This window comes from Pterocles gutturalis, unplaced genomic scaffold, assembly GCF_000699245.1.
Source record: "Pterocles gutturalis isolate BGI_N339 unplaced genomic scaffold, ASM69924v1 scaffold24352, whole genome shotgun sequence".
Classification (NCBI taxonomy): domain Eukaryota; kingdom Metazoa; phylum Chordata; class Aves; order Pterocliformes; family Pteroclidae; genus Pterocles; species Pterocles gutturalis.
Genome location: NW_010108561.1, coordinates 55,832 through 79,222, shown reverse-complemented (window position 1 = coordinate 79,222; position 23,391 = coordinate 55,832). Strand labels below are relative to the sequence as shown.

Below are 23,391 nucleotides of genomic sequence, written 5' to 3'. Positions count from 1 at the left end.
ATGGCTTCTGGGGATCACAGCCAGGAACTGGATATTGTCGTCAGCGGAGGGTAGGTGGGTGGGTAAGAAGGGAGCTGGAGAGCCAACTCAAATTGATCCAAGCCGAGACACTTTGAACTGCTGCATCTGATGGAGACCAGGGCAAGGAAAGAAGACCACCTCCTTGCTATGTTACGTAGATTTGGTCTTTGGTCTGCCAAAGTGAGGTTTGAACCCAACACGCTCTTTCTCCTACTCCCTCTCTTGGTTACCCTCACCCCTTCCATTGTGCTCACTAGTATGAACTGTATCTTCTTGTTCTCTCTGCAAACCATCCCCACATGCCCTGTTTCCCTGCTGCTCTCTAGATGCCTGTTCCTGCCAGAGCAACATTTCTTCACCAGTGTTGTCTCCTGGGCCCAGCTCAGGGATCCAAGAGGAAAACTAACTGAATGCTGCCTGAGGATGCTGTAGTCAGCTATTTGTATTTCCCTGACCTGCAGGGAAACCAAGGCAATGGTGCAGGCAGTGGAGCAGCCCTGAGCAAGCTCAGGTTTCATCTGGGGCTTAAACAGTTCTCAGAAGTAACCCAACAGCATGATCCAATCTTCTTCACTCAAGGCATGAGAAGGCATGAGGAGGACTGAATGCTAGCTTTGGGATCCATCTTTTGGAGCAACCAAATACATTTGGGGTCTCTGTGTTCTAAACAGAAGGCTGTGCACAGATACTAGTGGGTGCCACTGGGCTCTCCATGCCCTCCTAACAGCCAGTCCTCATGGGGCTGCCACACACTCACCTTCCCTCTCCCTCCTACATACAAGCACACACTCACACACCAGTATATGTAAAATATTTCCACTTCTTCCACTTACTGGGCACTCAGTAATATTTTGAGTCCACAGGCTCATGTTGGAGCTGTCCTCAATGGTGGTGCATCGCTTCTGCTTGTTATCCCAGCCGCAGTAGGGGTCTCTGGCTCCTAGGCATTCTCTGCATGTGCAAAGATAAAAGATTAAAGCACTTTAAGACTGTCTAGCTCTAAAGACACATATTCAAGTATAGTGCTTGTATAAGACAGCTGTCAACTGCACCAAGGCTCAGCAGAAGAAACAATTTCTTCTAAGCAGAGGTTTACCTGCTTGGAAGGGGAGAACGGCTGAATAGGAGGGTGATAGCACACAAAGCAAATATCACTCATAGAAGCTGTAGATTAAAAATCAGTTCACTTCTCTCCAAGTTTTTAGAAAATTACTTTACAAATTTTAGTCAAAGAACACTTGTCATTGAGATATCTTTGTGCTGCCATGTAATCACTCAGCAGGCCAAATTTCACACAAAGCAACCTCTGTGAGTATGTTTTCTGACACTACGTCCATCCAAAGGGGTTAGACAAGCAGAATTAGCCAATGGACCAGTAATAAAGGCTTTCTATTAGCCTTGGCCTTTGCTGGAACAATGGTTTCATTTATAATCCCAACATCAAGATGTCAGTTTGGAAAAGTCACAGCAGAACATTATTTCTAAGCTTTTGGCTGCTTTGAACACTGCTGTATTCATTTTCCTCCTGAATCCATATTTACAGGCTAAGTGTGTGTTCCCAACATGTGAGCTGCTAAAGAAAAATAACTAGGGTTACTACTGCCGCTACACAGAGAAGGTCAGTCACAGAACTAGTCTGTACCAATAAAATTCAGCTGTACCGGTTGTTCCCATGAGCTGCTTTCAAATTGTTAATTTTCATTAAGAAAACATATCAGTACAAGCTGCATCATGCATGTATTAGTGAAAGACAAAGACAAGAGGACCTGAAAAGATTTGCAACATGACTTTTTATTCCAATGATCCATTCTTTTCCACCACACAAAAGGCTGATAGGATCTTTCCAAAAGTCCCAAATGATTTGAAAACTGCCAATTAGAGAGCAGCAAGGGACCAACGGGAAAGATTCAGTTCAAGAAGCTAAACAGGAGAGCAATAAAATTTCTTCTAAGAGCAGGTATCAGTATGATAAATGAAATCTAAAAAAAAAAAAAAAAAAAAATCAAATGCAATGAGATGTGAACTGTTCCCTCTCAGAAATCTTCGAAATCCTATTAGCCTGTAATCAGCCACAAATGAAAAAGCAAGTCCCTCAAGCACAGCTGAAAACACTGTATCAGTCTGAACTGCCTCCACAGCAATTTGCCCCAAAGCAAACTCTAGATTGTTTTGCTGTCTGGTACCCATTGTTTTATATGCATTTATACACACATGTGTATATATTTATTTTTTAATTATGAGTTTCCAGTTTGTTCCTACATTGCAGAAAGACATTTCCTCTACTAAAGATTTCACACACTGAGTTGCAAGGAACATCATAACTTTATCTTTCATGCTTTGGGAAGGTACTTACAATGATTGTCTCTACTACATTTTTCCTTCAGCTGCTTCAACACGCCCAAGGAAAAGGCAAAGATGATTTTGCCTGAGCCCCAGGCAACAGAACATCAAATATTTGCTTAGAAAAGACTCAGGATCCTCAGTCCAAGGACACAGAAGAGACACATGCTACTTTGCTCATTATTCTAGCTAAAGACCCCCATCCTGCTGTTTTGGCAACCCACACCGCTCTCATCCATGAAGCGGGGCTGCCTCCATCTCCAGAGCTGCCCCTGCCATCCGTCAGCCCCTCAGCAAGGGCAGCACCTAGGTCACTGCAGAGCAGGCACCAGGGCATCTGCCCACCCGCTCGGTAACCTGGCCCTTCAGGAGGAATCTGGGCAGTTTCTAGAGAGAAGAGTAAGAATGAAAAAAGCAACAGAGGGGAAAAAAATAAGAAAATAAGCTCCTGCTTTTAGTTGCAGAGGCTTTTGGTCAGGTTTTCAGACCCTGACACCACGTAAACACTATTGTTTCCAACTGCATGAAGCCATTTTGCTGGGCACCCGGCGAGCTGAGAGAGGTCATTGTAATTCATACCAGGGAAGGCTGTTGTGAGCATCACCCTATTACGATACACATTTTCTCTGAATTTAATTTATAGGAAAACATGTGCTGCATAAATTCAGGAAATAATCTCCATATGTTCTGTGCTGCAGCCCTCAGCCACTCCGCAGGCTGCAATATATTCCGGTTAGGCAGTGGCCACTTTGCTGGCACTATCATAATGTATGTCATGTAGCTAATGCGCTGCTCTTGGCTGAGAGTGGCAAGCTACAGATCCCTAACGGCGCGCTCAATGAATCACAGCCTGCGGTCCCCTGCCGCCGCCGCTGACCCCCAGCTGACAGGCCATCAGTAACCGAGCTGCAGAGCCACAAGGAGGCCACGATGCTCGGCTCCAGCAAAAGCCCAGTGCGGTGCTTGTTGGCAGAGAGCTATGGCCATTCCGCACCACGCCGTCCCTGCGCTCTGCATCCTGGGTGTAATGAATTCCTACCCAGCCCGGGCTCCGCTGGGTTGTCAAAACGCGCGCTCTGTAATTTAACAACCATCAAAGCCCAGGACTTCTCCCCGTCTGACGGCAGGCCCTCGAAACCATTTGAAATCTAAAACCCAAATAGCTATGCTGTCTGCCTCCCTTCAGGATTCGGAGCCCACTCATCTGCCTCAACTCTGGTGAGAAACCTATTATATCAGCTGACAGCGATACACTTAAGGGTGAGGAGGAATGTTATTTACTCACACACAATTTGCTCCATTTTTTTTTCCTTTTGTAAGCGGGAAAAGCATTACAATGTGCATTACTGCAAGAGAACAACATTTCTGGCAAATCGTTCAAGTGAACACTTCAAAAACCCACCCTAATTTATATCCTTACAATATCTTCAGAATATATATCCCTATTTATGTCATTAAAAGATAAAACCACACCAGCAAACACACACCAAAAGACAAAGAAATGTATGCATACATGCACACACAGATCAAAATGCTTCAGGAATATGCTGTCATTCTTAGTTGATCAGGCACCACAGTGTGGAAAATGTAAAGATATCACAGCATCTCCCTGTGCTCAGAACACAAAATAAATTGAAATGTTTATGTGTAAATACCATTTCATATTAGGATACCACTGAAAAGTCTCACACAGGCTGGGGGGCCCAATGTCTCGAAGGGCAGTATGGAAATACTGTGAACAAGATACAAAGGTGTTCACATGCTATAATGAAATTCTGATGTTTCAGAGGCAATGGGGCTTCTGCCACTGGCTCAGTGAGGCTAGATCTCATACCATACATACATGGAACACCACACTTAGGTCTCCTTGGGGGCAGGCTGGGAATGCCTCAAGGAACTAACAACACGCTCTTGTCTCCCATCATAATTCAACACAGGTAGAGGGAACTCATTATCCCAGAAGACTACCCAAGCACAGCAGGTTAACACTGGCTATATTAATGCTAATGACTGGGATGCTTGTGGAGGTAAGATGGTGATGATACCACATGGTCTGTGCCCCCAGTACCCCTCTGGGCAGCTACTAACCGTGGCACATTCGGTGAGGACTTGGGAGAATACCTCTTGACACATATCTAAGAGGTTGGATTTATTATGACAGGGCATTACTATCAATAGCGATTCACTTTAATTCATTACCTTGTAATAAGTGTCTTATCTGAGGCATAAAGGCATACACTGGAAACGCTCAATTGAAAAACAATTCCATTTGTATCTCCTATTCAAGGCATTTTTTTCTCCTGTTCCTTATTCTCACTTACCAAGGACATTTGCATGAAAATAAGATCTTGCTCATAACAGCTCAACTGCTGCCCGCTGTTTGGGAGCTGTAAGCCTCCCTGTTGGCTGTTGCAATCATTTCAACAGCAGTGATCTGGGATAACACAAAGGATTAAGACTCTGCAAGTGGGACACTATCCACAGCCCACTGAAGCCAATGGAAACTCTTACCTATGACTCAAAAGAGTTTTTATGGGTCTTTGAAGCCAGGCAGTGCTGAGCCTTCACTAATAGCATGTGCTGTAAAAAGGCTTCTGCTTCCAAGATGCTGGTGCTGCCCAAGATCTCCGTTTTTGTAATAGCCTGAATGACGTCTTCTGTCAGAATCTTCATTAAAGCTTAAACATCTGTAGGTTGAAAGTTTTTCATTCCCACTTTAGTTTGCTCTGGGTCTAGATAACTTAATATTTTGGACATTTTTCCCTGACAGTTAAATGGATTATCAAATCAATAGAATCAGACCCAAGAGATTAGGCTTTGACAGACCAAGGTAAAGGAAGAATTACTAGAGCTTCTTCCCATTCTTGCTACCAGACAGAAGACCCCCAAACATGCCATTTTGTACCAAAACCCACAAAACTGTCATCCAGAGTATTCATACTGAAGGACTCCACTCCTCTCCTCTGCCAAGACATGCTTGCTCTCCCAGTTTTCATTCCCTCTCTTTTCATTTACCTCTTTCTCACTTCTTTTTGATGACTAAAGGCAAAGAGATATGGAATGGCAGGATGTGATGATTTGAGGCAGGGCTCTAGACCTAAGGACTGAGAAGCTCCTTTCCCAAACTGTCTGCTCACAAAATCCTGCTGCCGCACCAGGAAAGGGTTCTGCATTTTTGCTGATGAGTTTGGAACCTGCAGCGAACATCACATTCACCATGGAGATATGATAACTGTCATAGCACCCAGTCCTTTAAACCCCTCTGGGCACCACCAGTTAGTTCACTAGAGGCACAGAGAAAGCAGCACGATCAACTGGTGTGGTGCAAACATTTCTAAGCCTAATCTTGCAAAGCAGGATCTGTGCTCAGCATCTCAGACAGACAGGCAGCACAGGAGTTCACCTTTGCTCTTTTTGGGAAATAAGACCTCAGAATTTCACACTGGTTTGTTGCACTCCTCGAGCGGTTAACTCTGAGAACAGCCCTTTGCAAGCAGTAAAGGGGCTTAGCTGTGTTTGCTAGTTGCAAGCATGAGGCTGTGTTTGGCAGTCAGGCATTTCCTGACAAGGTTAGCTTACTGTCCCATTGCTATCAACTTGCGGAGGGGATGAACTAAACAAATAATCATATTAGCTTCCAGCCAACCAAATCATAATTACTGACAACCTCAATAGCCCGTGCAAGGAAGAGAGGACTTCTGTCTTCCCTAAAGCCAGATGGCATGAAAAGAGAAGAATATCAATCAAAAGGATGTTCGTGGCTTAAGAAAATAAGATTAGAATGGCAAAGAAAGCATCAGACCTTCAAACAATCCCTTTAATTTTGATACCTTTAAAAATTCAAATTGCAGAGATGAGTTAGTGATCTGTACAAATCCATTATCTTTCCCCACTGAGAAGAGAAGCCAAGGGGAACTGAGCTGCTTTAGTCAGACACTGGTCAAGTAGCAGCTTCATTTCTCAGCTGGTGAATGCAACACATTCTGTGCTAGATGCTACTGCCCTTTCCTCAAGACGAGTAGCCATACACTTCATCAGCAATTCATGGGGCTATTTGTGGAGCAGGGCACTACTTGGAAAGAGCAGACTACATCTCACAGGTACCACCACTGCAAGGGCTACAGCTGATGTTAATCTGGACAGACAAGGTTTGGTATTTTGACATTTTATACTGGATGCAGAGGCAGAGAAGCTGAAGTGTGCGGGTGTTATGTGCATGTGTAATTTATCACCCCCACATGCTTAGCATCACTGCTGCTCTGCACATGATCTGTTTTAAATGCATAAATTAAAGCCATGGTGTAAAGGCCATTCATGAGGCAAACACATGTAGCTGATTTGAAAGAAGCAGTGCACAGACAGAGGATTTTCAGAGGTGGTTTCACCTCATTTTCCTTTCCACATCAGGGACCTTGGCTTGCTAGTTTCCACCTCCTGCCCCACCATTTTCAATATCAGTTCAATTGATTGTGTTTTATAGATTATGGCCTCACACAATCTATACAACAAACTATTCCATTTCTTACTTTCTGACATTCCATTCCATCATCTTTTAGCAACAGTGACTTCTTTATTGGATAGGTGTTTATTTTTATTTTTAAAGCCATGAAATAAAACAACATTGCATTTATTCAAATATGAAGATTAACGCTATCTCGACAAAAATTCTGATTAAATTTGGATTTATGTTTACATCAGTAAAGCAGCTTGTTAAAAAAAAAAAAAAAAGAATGTGCTCCTCCACAAACACTACTAGAACCACTTGTCACTGTGCCAAACAAAACTGACCTCTAATAAAAACAGAGGGCTCTGACTACCAGTGATGGGATCAGTCATCCACAAGAAAACTCGGACACTATTAAAGTCCTAATGAAAGGAATAGCCAGAAGGAATTCCTGAATGCGGGGCATGTTCGTCTGCTTTGCCAAGCACAACTGTTTCCTAGCCTCAGCAGGCTTTTGAGCCTTAAGAAAACATGTCCCCCAGGGATGCCCTATGGAAAGAGGCAGAGGGGACCAGACATCCTTTTGGAAAGGCAGCTTGGGCAAATCAGTGCGCTGAAGTGTTATTCCCTGTCTCTGCCCTGTGTCAGTCAGTGTCTGGAGGCAGCTGTCAGATTAAGATGTGCTCTGCTCCTGCGTTTCTGCTCTGTGGTTGCAGATCTGAGACTTCTGTGTGAACATGGCAAATGCCTGTAGCCTGGTGGCACAGGTGGATACAGGAAAAAGGGTTATTTAGGCAAGAGCAAATCCACTGTAAGGGACACAGACAGATGCTTCATGTAGCCTCTGCAAGATGCTGATGGTTTAAGACCACAAATTATGCTAAAATGTGAATTTAGGAAGGGAAAGAAAACTGCAAAGGCAGAAAACTTAGAAAGAAATGTCAGTGATGATAGAGAAACCTGAAAACAGTCTACAGTTGTCACCCAGGCTGCACAAAGTAATCCATATTCAAGCAGCTGCTTTGTGAAAGTTGGATTTTGTTAAGCTCTGGATAATTATTTTCTGCTCAACAATACATAGATTCAGCTAGACAGAACCTTTGTAGATTAATGTATGTTGGAAAAGGCAAATAAATAATAGAACACCTGCTGCACGCTGAGGATCTAACACATCTCTTGTCCAATGCAGGGCTATTCTAACATTGCATAAGGGGCAAAATGGTCCTGACAACATTTTCTCCATTGCTTTTTCCCACATGGTAATAAAAATGCCACCAATGTCCATTCCGCTTTTTAACAAGACGCAACATCACTTAAGTAAATGGATGTTCTTGAAATCCAGCCCTACCCCTTTGCAGACTGGAGTGTCGCCATAAATATACAGTACTTAGGTATTTCGACATGTAAAAGACAGCAGACAGCACAATATTATGTTTTTCTACAACCCATACATATTTTATGTACTTACATGTACTTAAATTTTAAACTTAAACCAACAATAAAAAATGTGCTCTGTCTCCACATACTTCCTCCTCCCCAAACAGGTAAAACAGCATATCTTCCAATAAAAAGTTAATGACGCATCTGTAGCAATATGTTCTATACTAACATTGGACACATTTGTGTTTTACACTGCAAATGCTGCCTGGAAGCTTGAGGCATGAAGCAAACCAGCCATGGCAGCAGTAGGGCTGTAGACTCATTGCATCAGGAGCCGTGTTGCTCAATACGGCCATTGCCTAGAATACAAATCTTATGATATAATAGTAACAAATTGCAAGAATTGACAGATGGAATGGGTATCTGCCCTGGGGCTTGCTGGTAGCTTTAGTTATTAATCTTGTTTGTATAACAATAGCATCAATATCATCCTAACATTACATATTCCAAGAAAACTACCTGCTTTCCTGTCAGTCGCCACTGTGTTAAAACTAATTTCACATAGCCCACCTAGCAGGCATCAGATGGTAATGACTTTTAGACATCATTGATCTGAGTTGGCCTGAAGCCAGCCTGCTAGAAGTAAAAGGATCCATACGCTAAGGCATTCCCAATCCTGTGAGCTAAGTCATGTTGGCAGTACGCTTTAAAAATAAGGAGCAAACAAAAGCTCTCAGCACGTTCAACCTCCCCGCTTTTTCCTCCCTCCTAGCAAATCCAGAGCCCCCTGAAACAAATTGGTAACCTAGTCATGGTAGTAAGAAGACAAAAGGCAGTGAAGTTAGCCAGACTGAAATTAGCTGATTTTGTCTGGCTTTTTCTGAAGTGACTTTCATCTGTTTCAGCAGTTGGATAACCCTGGACTCCAGCTACTCCTGAATTCCCCTTCTGCCCCACTACCATTCACTTGGGGCCTTTTACATAGTTTGGACCTAAAGGTGGGAGCCTAAAAGTGTACAGACAGATTAAAATGAATGTAAAGCTTGCCATTGGTTTGAGAATTTAACAGAAATGGGAAAAACTATAATAATTCATCTGGTTGAGAGCAGAGCAGAGCCCCTTTCCACTCTTTCATCCTCTCTCCTTTCTTTCTCAGTGATGCTAACGGCAGCAATCTCAGCACAGGCTTATTCCTCAAACTCAGCCTCTTGCTGGTTTCCCCACTGGCACCACATTGCATTTCCCTCCTCGCTGTTATTTGTGATTCCCTCATACTTAAATGCCACCTACAAAGTATGCTATTTTCTTTCTTCCGTGCCATTAGAGATAACGTCAAACAAGATGAAACTGAAAACCAATCTCTCTGGCATCTTACTGGAAACACGCCGCTGCTCACTACATTGCCGTTTACCCTTGCCTTCTTTTTTTTGCAATTTCAGAGACACATGGCCATGTCCCTTTCCCACACTGTTCAAATGAAGCTCTTCAATTGCTATCCTGAAATCCAGGTTTCTTAGACCTGTACCATCCCCTCAAATCTTAAAGGTCCATATACTGTGAATAGTATGGATGTGCTTAACTTTACATACATATGAAGCTACATTAAAGAAAATGGGAGTAATTGCCTGCTACAGCAGATGCAAATGTGTTTTCAGGACAGAGAAAATGGTATAATTTTGTACTTCTATTTAAAGAACACAGATCCATTTCATCTACCAAACTTCATTCTTTCCAAGAGCTTTAGTGATCATGGTTCTGTTTGATGTCTTCCTTCTCTGTCAGTGGGAGTCTCGCTATTTACTTAAATGCAACCAGAATGCCAAACCAGATGTTTAGTGATTTATTCTGATGTATTATTGGATACTGTGGATGACAAAAGATTGGGCTAAACACTCTCCTTTCTGCCTACGAAGTCTTCCAAAGCTTTCAGCATTATTGGTGGTACAATAATTAGCTAATTCCCTATATTTTGGAGAGGCCGTATCAGCCCAAGCAGATAGAAATTGATGATTAAGCTTCATGACAACATTTTTTGTAGGCTGTTACCTTTCCTTTTGCCTCTATTTTTAAAAGGATGTTCAGTGCACTGGATATTTTTTAACTCTCAGGGAGAAGATTTTCAAAACAAAATCTGGGCCAGATTTTCAACAGCCTCAAGTCAGAAGAAGGGGCTGGATTTTCGAGGTCTTTGATGAACAATCTGGCCATCAGCATTAGCTCAGTGATCAGCTGGATGCTGGGCTCCACTCAACAACAGTCTCTGCTTTGTTCCCTACCCTACCTCTTTTAAAATTTTCTCTCCTGTGCTTCTTACCCAACAATAGTTCCTTGTTTGTCCTTTGAGGAGCTATCGTCATTCTGATGAAGAGATCAGAGGATTTCCAGCCCATATTTAATTTTTTTTTCCCAAAACTGGGCAGTTTTTAGATCTCTTCCCAGACTGTATTAGTCCTCCAGTTAAATTCCCCAACAGTTTCACTCCTGAAATCTGGCAATCCTGTAATTCTGGTTTTGCAACCCTAAATTCAAGTCCTTTTTTACAGAGGATCTTGCACCATATAAGCAGTAAAAAAAAAAAAAATAGACCACCAAAGGAATCACCAAAGGAATCCTCCATGAGATATTTCAACCCACTTAAAGCATGGTGTGGATAGAAGTGGTACAGGGACCGTGCTTGGAGTTCCAGTTTTGCACACTGGAAGGCAAGCACAAAGGAGAGAATGAGGGCAAAAACCCCCGCTTCTTTACTAATGCTGCTGACCCTTTTCTTCCGAAAACTCCCTGGAGCCATTTCAGCAGTTACTCACCTATAGGTACTTAGTTGTCTGATCACTGGCCCAGAGCTATTTAGAGGTGAATTGTATTTCCCCCACAGATCTCAAGTCAGCAAATAAGAGTACTGACAGTCAGCTGAGTCATTTCTGCTAGCTTTGCACTAAGCACCATGGCCGGAGGGGATGTATGGCAGAATTTAGGCCAAGTAGGAGGGCAAAAGCTCAGCATCACTCAACGGCAAACTCCCTGCAACCAGGTCAAAAAAACAGGCAGAGTTCAAATGCGAGCAGTGTCATAGCCACATGCAAGAGGATCTGGCTCTCCCCATAGCCTCGGAAGCAGGAGTATCTTCACTCACATGAGAGTGACTCGAGGTGGTACTCATACAACCTGATGGGATGCCCATATTTGAGCACAGCATGACAGGGAGAGGACAGGCAAGCCAAACTATTCTCAGAACCTTATTGTACATCCCTAGTTGCAACCTGCATCATCCGAGCTGCAGATTTTATGCAGAAAACTGGAAAGAGGAAAGAATTAATATCAGCATAAAATGCATTAAAATAAACCAGTCAGGACAGAGAGAGCAGAAAAAGTGAGTATTCAAGAGACTCTCTGGTCTCATTCCCAAGCACATTTTCTTTTCCTCATTTGAATGTGTAGTCAAAAATGGCACCAAAATCACTCCAAGGCCAGCCTCAGATGTCTATTTGCTCAGAGACCCACAGCCCTGGTGCTGCCAAGGGGCAGTACAAAGAGATCACAAAGTGTTCACTCCAATAACCAGCTTCGTTTTCCTACATGTTTGACTGCAGTTCCTGAAATGAATAATCTCACCCCACCCTTTGAAAAAATTACTAAACTACCCCTACAGACAGGCCCCACCTGAAACTAATGGTCCAGATCTGAAGTCCTCACCCCTCTAAAATTCAGATCCAGGCTTTTGTTCAGACATATTCCAGAGATATGGTGGTGTCAGTGATAAAGCTGTAATGCTGGCTCTCCAAATATCCTTCCCCAAAGCTTGGGGGCAACTTGAGGTAAAAATCTAAGCTCATTTGAAAATTGCAGGGAGGTTATAAAGATTTCAAAGCCATGCAAAATCCAGCAGCAAGTACAGCCAAGCTACCACCCAGCAAAGCAGCCTTCAAAACATGCTGCATGTTCAAAGGGCTTGTAGCTCACATTGGACACCTTCCTAATAGTCTCCAGCAAAAGTGAGGAACCGCAGCACTGAAGCACAACGGGAAAACACATGCACAAGGCAAGATCCCTGCAGCCAAGTCCAGCCTGTAAATCTGGGCAGCTGACATTACAGATGTCTTCCCTTTGCCCTGTTGCTAAGCCTGGCTGTTCTGAAAAGACAGATTGAGACAGGTCAGCGGGCACACACAAAACACTGCTCAGACACCCAGAAACATATTGGGTCAACAAACTACATCAAGACATGGGGCTGAGTTACCGGTCACTATTTAAGTGATTAAATTGGTACCGTGTCAATAAACAAACAGTAAAGGAGATGCCAGAAATCCTTTTAACTTTCCATCTTTTCCCTTTGCTGCTGCTTTTTTCCTCTGTCCCACTTCTGAGCCTCCGTACCAAGCCCCAGGGTTTTGAAGCAGCAAAGAGCAAGGACTGCTGGAGGGGATCAATGCTAGGATCAATTTTCTCTCAATACATGACCTCCCATTTCAGGAAGAAGGGAGAAGGCAGGGTGAAGGCAAGAGCTCTAAGTCAGCAATCAAGAACCCACATCAGCCCCCAGGGTGTAAAAGGCTGCAAAGTTTCCTGATAACACCAGGCAGAGCCAAAGAAAACAAAACAGTGTTGTGGTATTCCTGCCTGGGAGGCACAAATTCTCCACCACCTCAAAGCTTCCTGAGCCCCCATCAAAACGATTAGATTATAAAAACTGCTGAAACCAGAGCTTTTCAGGGAGGCCAGTCAAGAAGTCACAGCACTACAAAAAAGTAAGCTGGGGGTGTTGTAGGGGCGGGAGTGCTTCTTCCCATGGTGGCTATATACTGGCATGTATTAAACATAAACACAACAATAAGCAATAAATCACAGGCCAGGAGAAGTGCCAGGTGGAATGCACTGGAGGAAATTAAAACATCCTTCTTGATACAGTTCAGTATTGAAAGAAATACAAAGGAGGCCAAGTTGACTTATCACCTACATAGCCAGGATGCTATGGGGAACAAGGGTTCCAACATTTGCAGCTGAAAAATTTGCAGTTGAATGACTTCCTACCAAAAAAAAAAAAAAAAAGCTTAAAAATTAATAATAATCTCACAAACATACTTTTTAAACAAATAAATAAAAAAATGGCCTTCCTTGGCTTTCCTAAGTTTTCTTCTTTTTTTTTCCTCTGTTTTTCAAATGCACAGTCCTTCCTCAAGACTCAGGCATGGGCCAAAGGATCCATTACAATGTACACAAGTACACTAGCTGGCCAGCACCTGAATTCAGCAAATTCTGACCTCCCACATTGCTAAATGTATGCACCCACCACACGGTCAGGATGTATACTTGGTATAGCCCAGTATACTTTGTACTTTGGGTACTTTGGTATAGTCCAGTGGCTGGTTTAAATTGCCTAAAAGTATCATTAAACTAAACAATGGAGGAAGAGTTTGAGTCTCCATCCCTCAAAGAGCTGGACTGCTTCCTTATTTCGCTGAAAAATGCCTCTAGAAAGTTTGTTTTAGAAAAAAACGGTGTTGGTACACAAGCTTCCCAGTGATTTCAGCCAGGACTCAGTGCCGCACAATGCATAAAACTGAGCCTGCTTATGGCCACCAGCGTGCAAGGGAACCTCTTTGGAGCTGGATTTCTTTTGCTGGGATGTTATACTAAGCAGCAGACTGCGCTGCAGCCCTCAGGTCCTAAATGGATGATGCTCCTGTTGGCACTGCTGCTTTTTCCCTGCTTGTCCCTTTTTTAGCAGTTGAGCAAACCTCCACCATTTGAGCTTTAATGGAAGTGTCATACAAAGTACTTACGCAGGCTGAAAGTGGGACATGATCTATAAATTACCAGAAAGCTGAATTCAAGATTAGGAAAAGAAAGAAAAGGAAGAACTCATTTCTCTTGAAACTGTATCATATATATGTACACACACATAAATATTCTCACACTGAAACTCTCCAGGACAGCCTGAAGAGGACAGCTGTTATGTTCTACCTTTTAAAATCTCTGTTTTTAAGGGCTAAGGATGGGATGGCATTTTCCAGCTGTGGTTCTCTTTCTCTTACTAAACACTTCTGTGTCAGCCTGTCTGTATAAACAACTAAACCTTTACACATCAAACACTTCTGTGTCAAATTTGCAGTAATGACCGAGTTATATTTTCTGAAAGGGATAATTAAGAGGTTCAGTGAAAATAGAAAGAGCTGGCATTTTTATATTTAGAGAGACATGCACTTAGTACAAGCTGATAGATAACTCTACTTGTTGAAAATAAAATTATGGTGACATTTTCTATATCAGGTTTTTTTGGCAAGAGAACGGGGACATCTTGCAGTAGGCCTTGAAAGAGGGAATCTGTTTAGATGTTGCTAACAAAATCCTTCCTCTTGTCTAGCACAGGGGACACCAGTTTCAGACAAAACTCTCATCAAGGAAAGCAAGGCAAAAGCAAGAGGAGAGAAGGAAGAGTGTTTCCAAGACATGAAAACAAGCAATTACCCAGAGGAGGCCCCACAACACACTCAGGGAGATTTTTTGAGTATATGTCTCCACCAGTTGGTATCACACTCTTTTACCTGCTTAAATGGGGGGGATACCATTTAGATGCAAAACCTTCTACACACATTTCTGGGTGGAAAACTGCTCTGGAGCCAGAGCTGACAATCAAAAAAAAGTCTTTTTTCCTACTCCCTTTAAAAGGTACAATCAAGGCACAGGATCTATCCAGGTGTAAGACATGTCACACCTAGTTGAGATGAGCTATTGGGTTTCAAAAGCAGTAACAAGTTGCTACACAGCCCAGCCCTGCCTCATCAGATGTTTGAGAGGCAATCACTCGGATAAGCCAGGAAAGGCTGGCTGCAATCCAAATTCAGAAACCTGCAGCCATACTGCCAATAAGAACCACCGGCAAAACACATGGAGTTAATAAAAACAGCACTGAAATGTCAAGTTAAAAAGAAAAAGTAAATATTGCAAGTCCTTCCGTAGTAAACATGCAATTAATTTCTGATGAGGACTAATTAATATTTACCCAAAGAAATATTGCTCATCCTCATTGCTCCTGTCATGAATGTATCTATCAGGAGATGCACTTCTAACACTGTCTTTTGTCTTGCAGTGATGAAGAAAAGGATTCTAAACCAAATCAGACTGGAATATGTTTCCCTGGTGCTTTTCTTTTTAGGCTGAAGTGGAATACATCAGAGCTGTAAATTTGCTTACCCTTCTGTTCTGTACATGGAGCATCTCTCCAGAGGAATTTTTAGCACTCCATTATTTAAGCCCACAAAGAGCGACCTGTCGCTGTGCAGGATTTGGAGACTCTTGATTGCTTCCCGTTGTCCATCGGGGAGGATCTGCATTTCCTCTAAATAACAACTCCTCAGGCTCCTGTTAGTGGTTGAAAGGGCCTTCAAGATGGTGCCATACTCTAACAGAACAAGAAACAAGGCACAAGTAAATCTTGGAGGCATTGACTTCATTTCATACTTGGCTGAAGAGTGAAATATCAATGTCATCTTCACATAGCTGCTTTAAACCTAGTGCTGGGTCACCTGCTGCCCCGGTAGAGAGAGCTCCAGCTACTTCATTGCAATCCTCAGCAGTTCTCAGCCATTACGGAAACTGTCTGTGAATGCATTTTAATGCGAAACCAGAAGGATGTGAACCATCTGGAGAGTGAGTACCTGGAGGTATTTCCCAGTTGGAGCACTGAGGCAGAAAAGAGTCAGGCCCCGTTACCCATGAGTTATACAGCAAGGTGACCCAAGATAGCAGGGATCATTTCTGGTGCCTCAAATCTGTATTTCTTTTGTTTTATGGAGCAGATCGGTGTGCTTTGATGCCATGACAAATGACAACAGATGCAGCGGCCCTGCTGGAAATCTCAGAGGCCTCCGTAATGACTGCCTGGGTCAGAGATCTAATTGATCTTCTTCCTGGAAGAAGCCATCCTGCCAGTGTGACAAGGAGATGTTATGGCATGAGCGGTACATACACAGAAACCTAGATATTTGTGTTCACAGTGCTCTTACCTAAACAATTTAACGATAAACCATGAGAGATTTATGCTGGGGAAAAGGGGGAAACCACACCGTTTTTCATTAAAACCCCCAAAGAGGTCTGTCAGTCCGAAGCGTTCCTGAAGCTTAGGTTTTCTGTCCTGATAACTTCTGTTTTCGTGCCAAAGCTCAGCAATTTACAGTTGGTGGGGTTGGCTGCCACACAAAGTTTCTCTTTCACTTAGGAGGGCCTTGAGGGTGGAACAAGACTGAGGCCCAAGTTTGGGCTTGGTTTGTCTCAGGACTGGGTTTGTGTTCAGGGCTGCCTCTGAGCAGGTCTGTCTCTGCTGAAACATTTGACTGGTTTAAATGTCTCAGGTCCAGTAGAGCTTACTCTTCAGTCATCATTAACCAGGGCCAGAAAGCACACATGAATAACAAGCTGAGGTTATGGCAGTGAACCTTTCTACACAAATGATATATCAGCTTTCTTTCAGGCCTTGTAGCTGGAACTCCTCACTTAAAATATCAGGATATCAAAATGGCAGAACCATGTTGTATTTCCACTTAAGCACAATCTTCTCATCATAATCAATGTCCACGGAGGCTCCCACAGTGGGAATATTACTAGAACACATCCAAGATGATAATTTTTGACGTAAGTGGTGGTAAAAGTTAGATAAATTATGACACAGTCCTTGAGGGTGGTAACATGAGAATGAGGCAATGACTCTGCATTCAGATGTGAGATTAAACTAACATTTACGGAGGCAATCCATCTTATTCTAAAGTCAAAGCTTCTGCAATAGAGGATAACAGCATTGTACCCATGAGGCTGGCCATATGCTCTGATTAATCAAACTATTTAATTTAACCTCTATCATTAGTATGAATATGGGCTAAGACAACCATTTATAACACTTTGTCCTTCTTCAGCATCTTTCTTTTACCGAAGATATCTGTGCTTTTCAGAAGACGCAATGTGTCCTGCTAATTAGATGATGGCAGTAGAAATCACAAGACTAAATCAAATACTTAATTCTGTCACTGGCTCGCTATGCTACCACAAAAAGCATTTGCCTCAGCTTCCCCATCTGCATTGCATTTCAGTGCATGCCCATTCCAAAAGCACTGGGAGTCACACACCAGTGGGCACATGGAAGTGCAAATAAATAATTAAAATCTTGGGCAAGCCTGGAAGTTAAGTATTGTTATTGTTATTGATTATTTAGAGATGAGTATGTCATAGTGCAGAGAGGCAACTTACATGCACAAAACCACAGAGCATTTCAGCGACCTTTGCTCTTCCCCACTGTTATGTATTAGTCTGATTAGTTGAAACATGTTTTTATAAAAGGGAGAAAAATGTTATTGTTGTTTTTAAACACAATGTAGATTAATGGTCTGCTCACTTGGGACTCTGCCTCAAGTCCTCCATCCTGCTCTTAATTTACTCAGGCAAATTAATTTCCATGCAGTTTTGTGCCAAATTGATATTGAACAACAACTGTGTAATGATGTCATGACTGGGCTATTAGGGCTGCTAGGTCTACGAGCAAGTGGAAGGAACTTTCTTAAGCCCTGGTGCTCTTACCTGTCCCAATATACATCACGTGGTAGAGAGTATCCTTCCCCTGAACAATATCAACCACCAGCTTGGAAAATCGAATGCTGTCCTGAGTCACATATGGATCTACAGTCACCGGCTGCACGACATCGTTCATCAGGAACAAGCGCTGCGCATCCTGCAGGACTCTCTCCGTCAGGTTCTCATTAGGGCCGTCATCACTCAGCGTCCCACACTAAACACAGAAGATTGAACTTCAGCACCTGCATTTTCTCCCCACTCCAGCAGCCCAAGACCAAACCCTGAATTTCTTCTGGAAACCCATGTCCTCCTGTTGATTTCCTGTGGAGGTTGGTCTGTGTGAGGGTCACAGGATTATGCCCTTGGCCTGATCTTAGGTCCTTAGCCTAGCTTTGGCCTATAGCCCACTCTTTATAAATGTTCCTGCCAGCTGGTCCACTGATCAGTGATGTGGTGTTTCATTCCCCTGTGATACCCTGGGGCCAGCACACCACAAGGGCAAAAGGCATTAACAAACTGAGAAGGAAAAGAAAGAATTAAAGCTATCTGTAAAAAGATGTACAGACAGCAGTGGGGAGAGTTTTTGTGGTAATCCTTGAAGCATTTCAAATCATCTTCAGATTCTGCCTGGCATCTCTGTACAATGGACAAAACCTACAGGTTTGGGTTGGGTTTGCATTGAAGAACCCAACTCAACGCACTGCTTTTCTCTTATGTGCTCCATTTTGAACAGACCCTTCCAGCTTCATCTTAAGGAAGACGGGTTAGCCACCAGCTCCCCACCCCCACACACAGCTCTTCTGTCCTCACAGCAAATGACAGATCAACTGGTGTCCATCCATCCTCCAGCATGAATGGGTGCACTGAGGCAGGACTCAATGCCCTTGTCCATTCAGAACAGGGGGAAAGAACAGAGCTCATCGTCTGTCTTTTAAACACCAGCATAAGTCCTACCAGGTGGATAATGTATATTAAAGCCCGAGTTTCTATCTCACACTAATCTCTAGAATCCAGCATTTTCAAAAACCAGTGCGAGATTATACTCCATGCAGTTTTGTGGTCTATGTCAGTAACCAGAGCTGGATCTTCATTCTTCCCCACAATGCCATGCATGGTGGGCAGAAGATTTACTACAAAAGACAGCTGTAGGCAGCGACACCTCCCACTAGACCAGGTTGCTCAAAGCCTCATCCAGCCTGGCCTTGAACCCCTCCAGGGATGGCACATCCACAACCTCTCTAGGCAACCTGTTCTACTGTCTCACCACCCTCACAGTAAAAAATTTTTTCCTAATATCTAATCTAAACCTACCCTCTTTCAGCTTGAAACCATTACCCCTCATCCTATCACTACACTCCCTGATAAAGAGTGCCTCCCCATCTCTCCTGTAGCCCTCTTTAAGGACTGGAACACTGCTATAAGGTCTCCCTGGAGTCTTCTCTTCTCCTGGCTGAACAACCCCAACTCTCTCACCCTTTCTTCATAGGCGAGGGGTTCCATCCCTCTGATCATTTTTGTGGCCCTCCTCTGGACCTGCTCCAACAGGTCCATGTCGTTCTTATGTTGGGGGCCCCAGAGCTGGATGCAGCACTGCAGGTGGGGTCTCACCAGAGCAGAGTAGAGGGGAAGAATCACCTCCCTGTTGGTCACACTTCTTTTGATGCAGCCCAGGACCCGGTTGGCTTTCTGGGCTGCAAACACACATTGCCACCTCATGCCTGGCTTTTCATCCACCAATACCCCCAAGTCCTTCTCCACAGGTCTGCTCTCAATCCGTTCATCTCCCAGCCTGTACTGACACCAGGGGTTACCCAGGTGCAGGACCTTGCACTTGGCCTTGTTGACTCTCATTCACTTTGGCCCACTTTTCAAGCTTGTCCAGGTGCCTCTGGATGGCATCCCTTCCCTCAGGCAAGTCAACTGCACCACTGAGCTTGGTGTTGTCTGCAAATCTGCTGAGGGTGCACTCAATCCCAATGTCTATGTTGTTGATGAAGATATTAAATACTATTAGTCCCAGTAGGGACCTCTGAGGGACACCACTTGTCACTGGTCTCCATCTGGATGTTGAACCATTGACCAATACCTTCTGGATGCTACCATCCAACCAATTCCTCATCTACCAAATAGTCCATCCATCAAATCCATATCTCTCCAATTTAGAGAGGACGGTGGGGGGGACCATGTCAAAGCCCTTACAGAAGTCCAGATAGATGATAGCACAAAGTGATGCTCACACTTGAGTAATTTCACTAGAAAAAACTCACAAATTTCTTTTTCTTAATTTTACATCCAGGTGTTTGGGCTTTCCTTGGAAGCAAAGTTAGTACACTGTGAATTAGGATGCCAGTTTACAGCACTCCAGCTAGAGCATACCAATTTCCCATGTGCTACGCTCCATATGCATCAAAGCGACTCTTTGCAGCGTGGCTGCTTTTCTGAGGTGCACCATGCAGAGCTTCTGTTACAACATGTGAAAATGAGCTGACAGGAATTTAGCTCACATTTACACAATAAACACAGATCCCAACAGCGGTGTACTAAACCATACAATATTTTGGAGCTTGTGTGAGCTAGGTGAACAGGGTGATACTAACTCCCACCACCTGTGAACATGGCCACTTTTTATCAACTGTAGCATCTTCCTGTGTAGGCAAACTAAGGAAACATCAGTGGGTTTTTTATGCGTCCTCAGGTGGGTTTTAATGTTCTGTTCTGTTGCAGTGGTCTTTTTTTACTTCATGACTGTCTCATCCCAACTTCTAAAGAGTTTTTAGATCTCTCTCTTCTGCTGGTACTCCTTCTGGTTTACACTACCCTCTTGCTTTGGATGCTTTCTCCGCACTCATTTTCCTTTCTAGGGTATCTCTGAAGGAGTCCCAGTGTCAGGGATGTCATTGTTGGTTTTATTTTCTGTTCTCATCAAGTCACAGATAATCCTTTTTGTCTACTGGCAGCCTGTGTGCTGACACAGCATTCCTCTGGTTTGATTTTATTTTGTTTTGTTCTAATTTCCTGATTATCTCCACTGCCCTGATCCTCTATATCCTTCAGTATTTCTCCTTCCTCTCTGCAAGAAAAAAATGTCTGGCAACCTTCCCTCATCTTCCTTTGTGAACACTGAGGCAAAAAAATTAATTTAATATTTTTGCAATATCTGCCTCTTCTGTCACTAAATTACCCTTGTCATCTCCTAAAGGCCCTTCACTGACCTCTTGTTCCTCCTGTACTTGAAAAACATCTTAATCTCTTCTTGCAATCTTCCTTTTGTCTGCCACATACCTCCTTTTCCTTTCCTTATTTCCCTCTGACCCTTTTCTTTCATCTTGCTGCTGCAATCTTTGCACTCCACACTTTATCTGATACTTTTCACTACATGGAAATGCTTTCCAAAGTCCTTTTCTATTCCTCCTGGGTTAGCCCAGCAAGGGACAGAAAGTCCTTGATTCTCAGTTAACCTTAATATTCCCTTTGGACTCAAAAAAACCCCAAAAAACACCACCCTAAAATAATAATAAAAAAAAACCTGCACATTTTTTGTCATGACAGGGCCTTCAGTACAGCTTTGTTTCTTGGTTTTGAGTGCACCAAGCTGAGGGGGTGACCGAGAGCCCTGTCCTGTCCCACTTTGTACAGGCAGAAGCCCTCACTCAGGTGCCATGAGGGAATTCAGGGGGAGAAATCAGTTTCCTCAGCAAGAATCCAAGCATGTCCCTGCCTGCAGCGTGGACCTGTCTCCCATCTGCTCTTGCTATGATTTCAGGTGACTGCAGAGTCCTTTTTGGAATGTCCTTGACATCACCAGCTTGAAGGCAGATGGCATTTGCAGGTAGCCTCAGCTCCTTTGCCATTATAAAGGAGAGCCAGATTCACACAATTGGGCAGAAAGGATTCACCCTGGGGAAGTGAGAACAGGAAGATAAGTCCATCCTCCCTGGCATTCCCCAGGTGGGACAGGACTGAGCTGTAAAATGGGCCCGTGCTTCAAAAGACTCAGGTTTGCTGGGGCTGTCGCACACATACTCTGCACTGCACTGACTGAATCTGGGCATAAAGTGGCAGAAGTTGTTCTATAATTTTCAAATTGGCCTGATATTCCTGGAAAGCTGCTCATTCATAAAACCTAAGATTTTTAAGGGGAGAAGAAACTGCAGTGACCATGACCATGTGGCCTCTTTCACCAGTTACTTCCACAACTTGTCCCTAACTTCCGGCTGAGCTACCGTGTCTTGGAAAGACATCCGTCCTGCACTGAAACACTGGTAGCCTTAGGGGCCCTATCAAGTGATGGAAAATTAATCACATCCTTACACAGTGATTAATTACTTCTCTTGTTTAAAAATACAGGTTGTCTCCACTCTAGTTTGACTTTGTCCAGCTCCAGCTTTCAGTCCTTCCCTGTCTTTGGTGGGCACATGTCTCTATGTCCCCTTGTGAGATCACATTCTTGCAGTTCATGTGTCAGTGATGAGCATAACAGAGATATAAAAGCAGGAAGAATGGATTTCCTCTACTGTGTCAGACTTCGGGTTCATCTAGCCTAATGCAGCTCCTATCATGGGCCAGTACTGGTTGGTTCAGATAGTGGTTTGCAAGGTTTTCCAGTGGGGGTATTTCAGTGGTACATCCTGACAAAACCTTTCCTCCAACAGGTTAACCTAGCAGAACATCTCTGGCCTACAGATATTTTAAGTTCTTCATTGTTACAAAAACTCTGAATGTTCTTATTATCCGTAAAAACATTCAGTTTTCACCAAGAATCCCATGGTTTCAGTAACAAGAGGCAAGGAGTTCCACAGACTAAGCTAGTCATAAATGTGGAGAAATACATTTTATCTGCACCGTGGGTCTACCTGGAAATATGAGCCCCCCACAAATCAGCCCAGTGGAGTGACAAAAGGTAACAGGGACTGGAGTAAACCGAAGGGCAGTAGTAATACCTGAAAATTAGAGATGGGGTTTAACGTTGGCAGCCAGGCTGATCGTGGGTTTTCTTGGTAACGGAAAGGGCCATTAAAAGCCTGAGTAATGGCACTCAGATTGAAGGCACACACTGCTGAGGCAGCTATGCTGTTTCTGGAAAAGGGGAAAAAAAAAATCAATTTAATCATTAGAACATTGACATTTTCATCATAACAGACATCAAACTCCACTCAAATAAAATACCCGTAAATTGCTAGGTAGATATACAGTGATACCAATCTCATAGGGAGTAAAAATAAATTTTAAAATCGTAAAATGCAGATGGCTTGCATGACAATTTTAAGAATGAATTTTAAGCTTGGTTTTAAAATGACTGTGATTTAAGGGCCGTGGAAGCAGTTCTAACAAGAAAGATGAATACAGTTGAATTTGCATAGATTATTTGGATCTGTTTTTATTTTTTTAACAACCCATTTATCTTTATTGGTTACAAACAACCTATGTTTTAATCTCTTGGTGTTTCTCAAGGTGAAATTCTGTTTCTACAGGCTCCTGAAATCTTCAGCTTTAAATTATATAACCGAATTTTTTAATTTAAAAAATATATATATGTGTATAAATACACACATACATACACACACATGCAGGGGAAGGGAGAGGGTGACACTGCACACCAGGCTGGTTGTTACAGCAGCTCAGCATGCGAAAAGGTCTTGCTAATACGT

The 23,391-nt window shown here is 43.2% G+C and overlaps 1 protein-coding gene across 1 annotated transcript in view; it reads right to left on the bottom strand.

Annotated features, from left to right (window-relative positions):
* SEMA5B (sema domain, seven thrombospondin repeats (type 1 and type 1-like), transmembrane domain (TM) and short cytoplasmic domain, (semaphorin) 5B) overlaps positions 1-23,391 on the bottom strand; it is a gene marked incomplete at its 5' end in the record, with an annotated part of 83,586 nt that overhangs the window by 37,165 nt on the left and 23,030 nt on the right. Inside the window, 4 exons of the mRNA XM_010072686.1 lie at positions 855-972; positions 15,377-15,584; positions 17,750-17,957; positions 22,684-22,819. Coding sequence (XP_010070988.1) covers positions 855-972; positions 15,377-15,584; positions 17,750-17,957; positions 22,684-22,819 — 670 coding nt within the window. The remainder of the gene's footprint in view (positions 1-854; positions 973-15,376; positions 15,585-17,749; positions 17,958-22,683; positions 22,820-23,391) is intronic.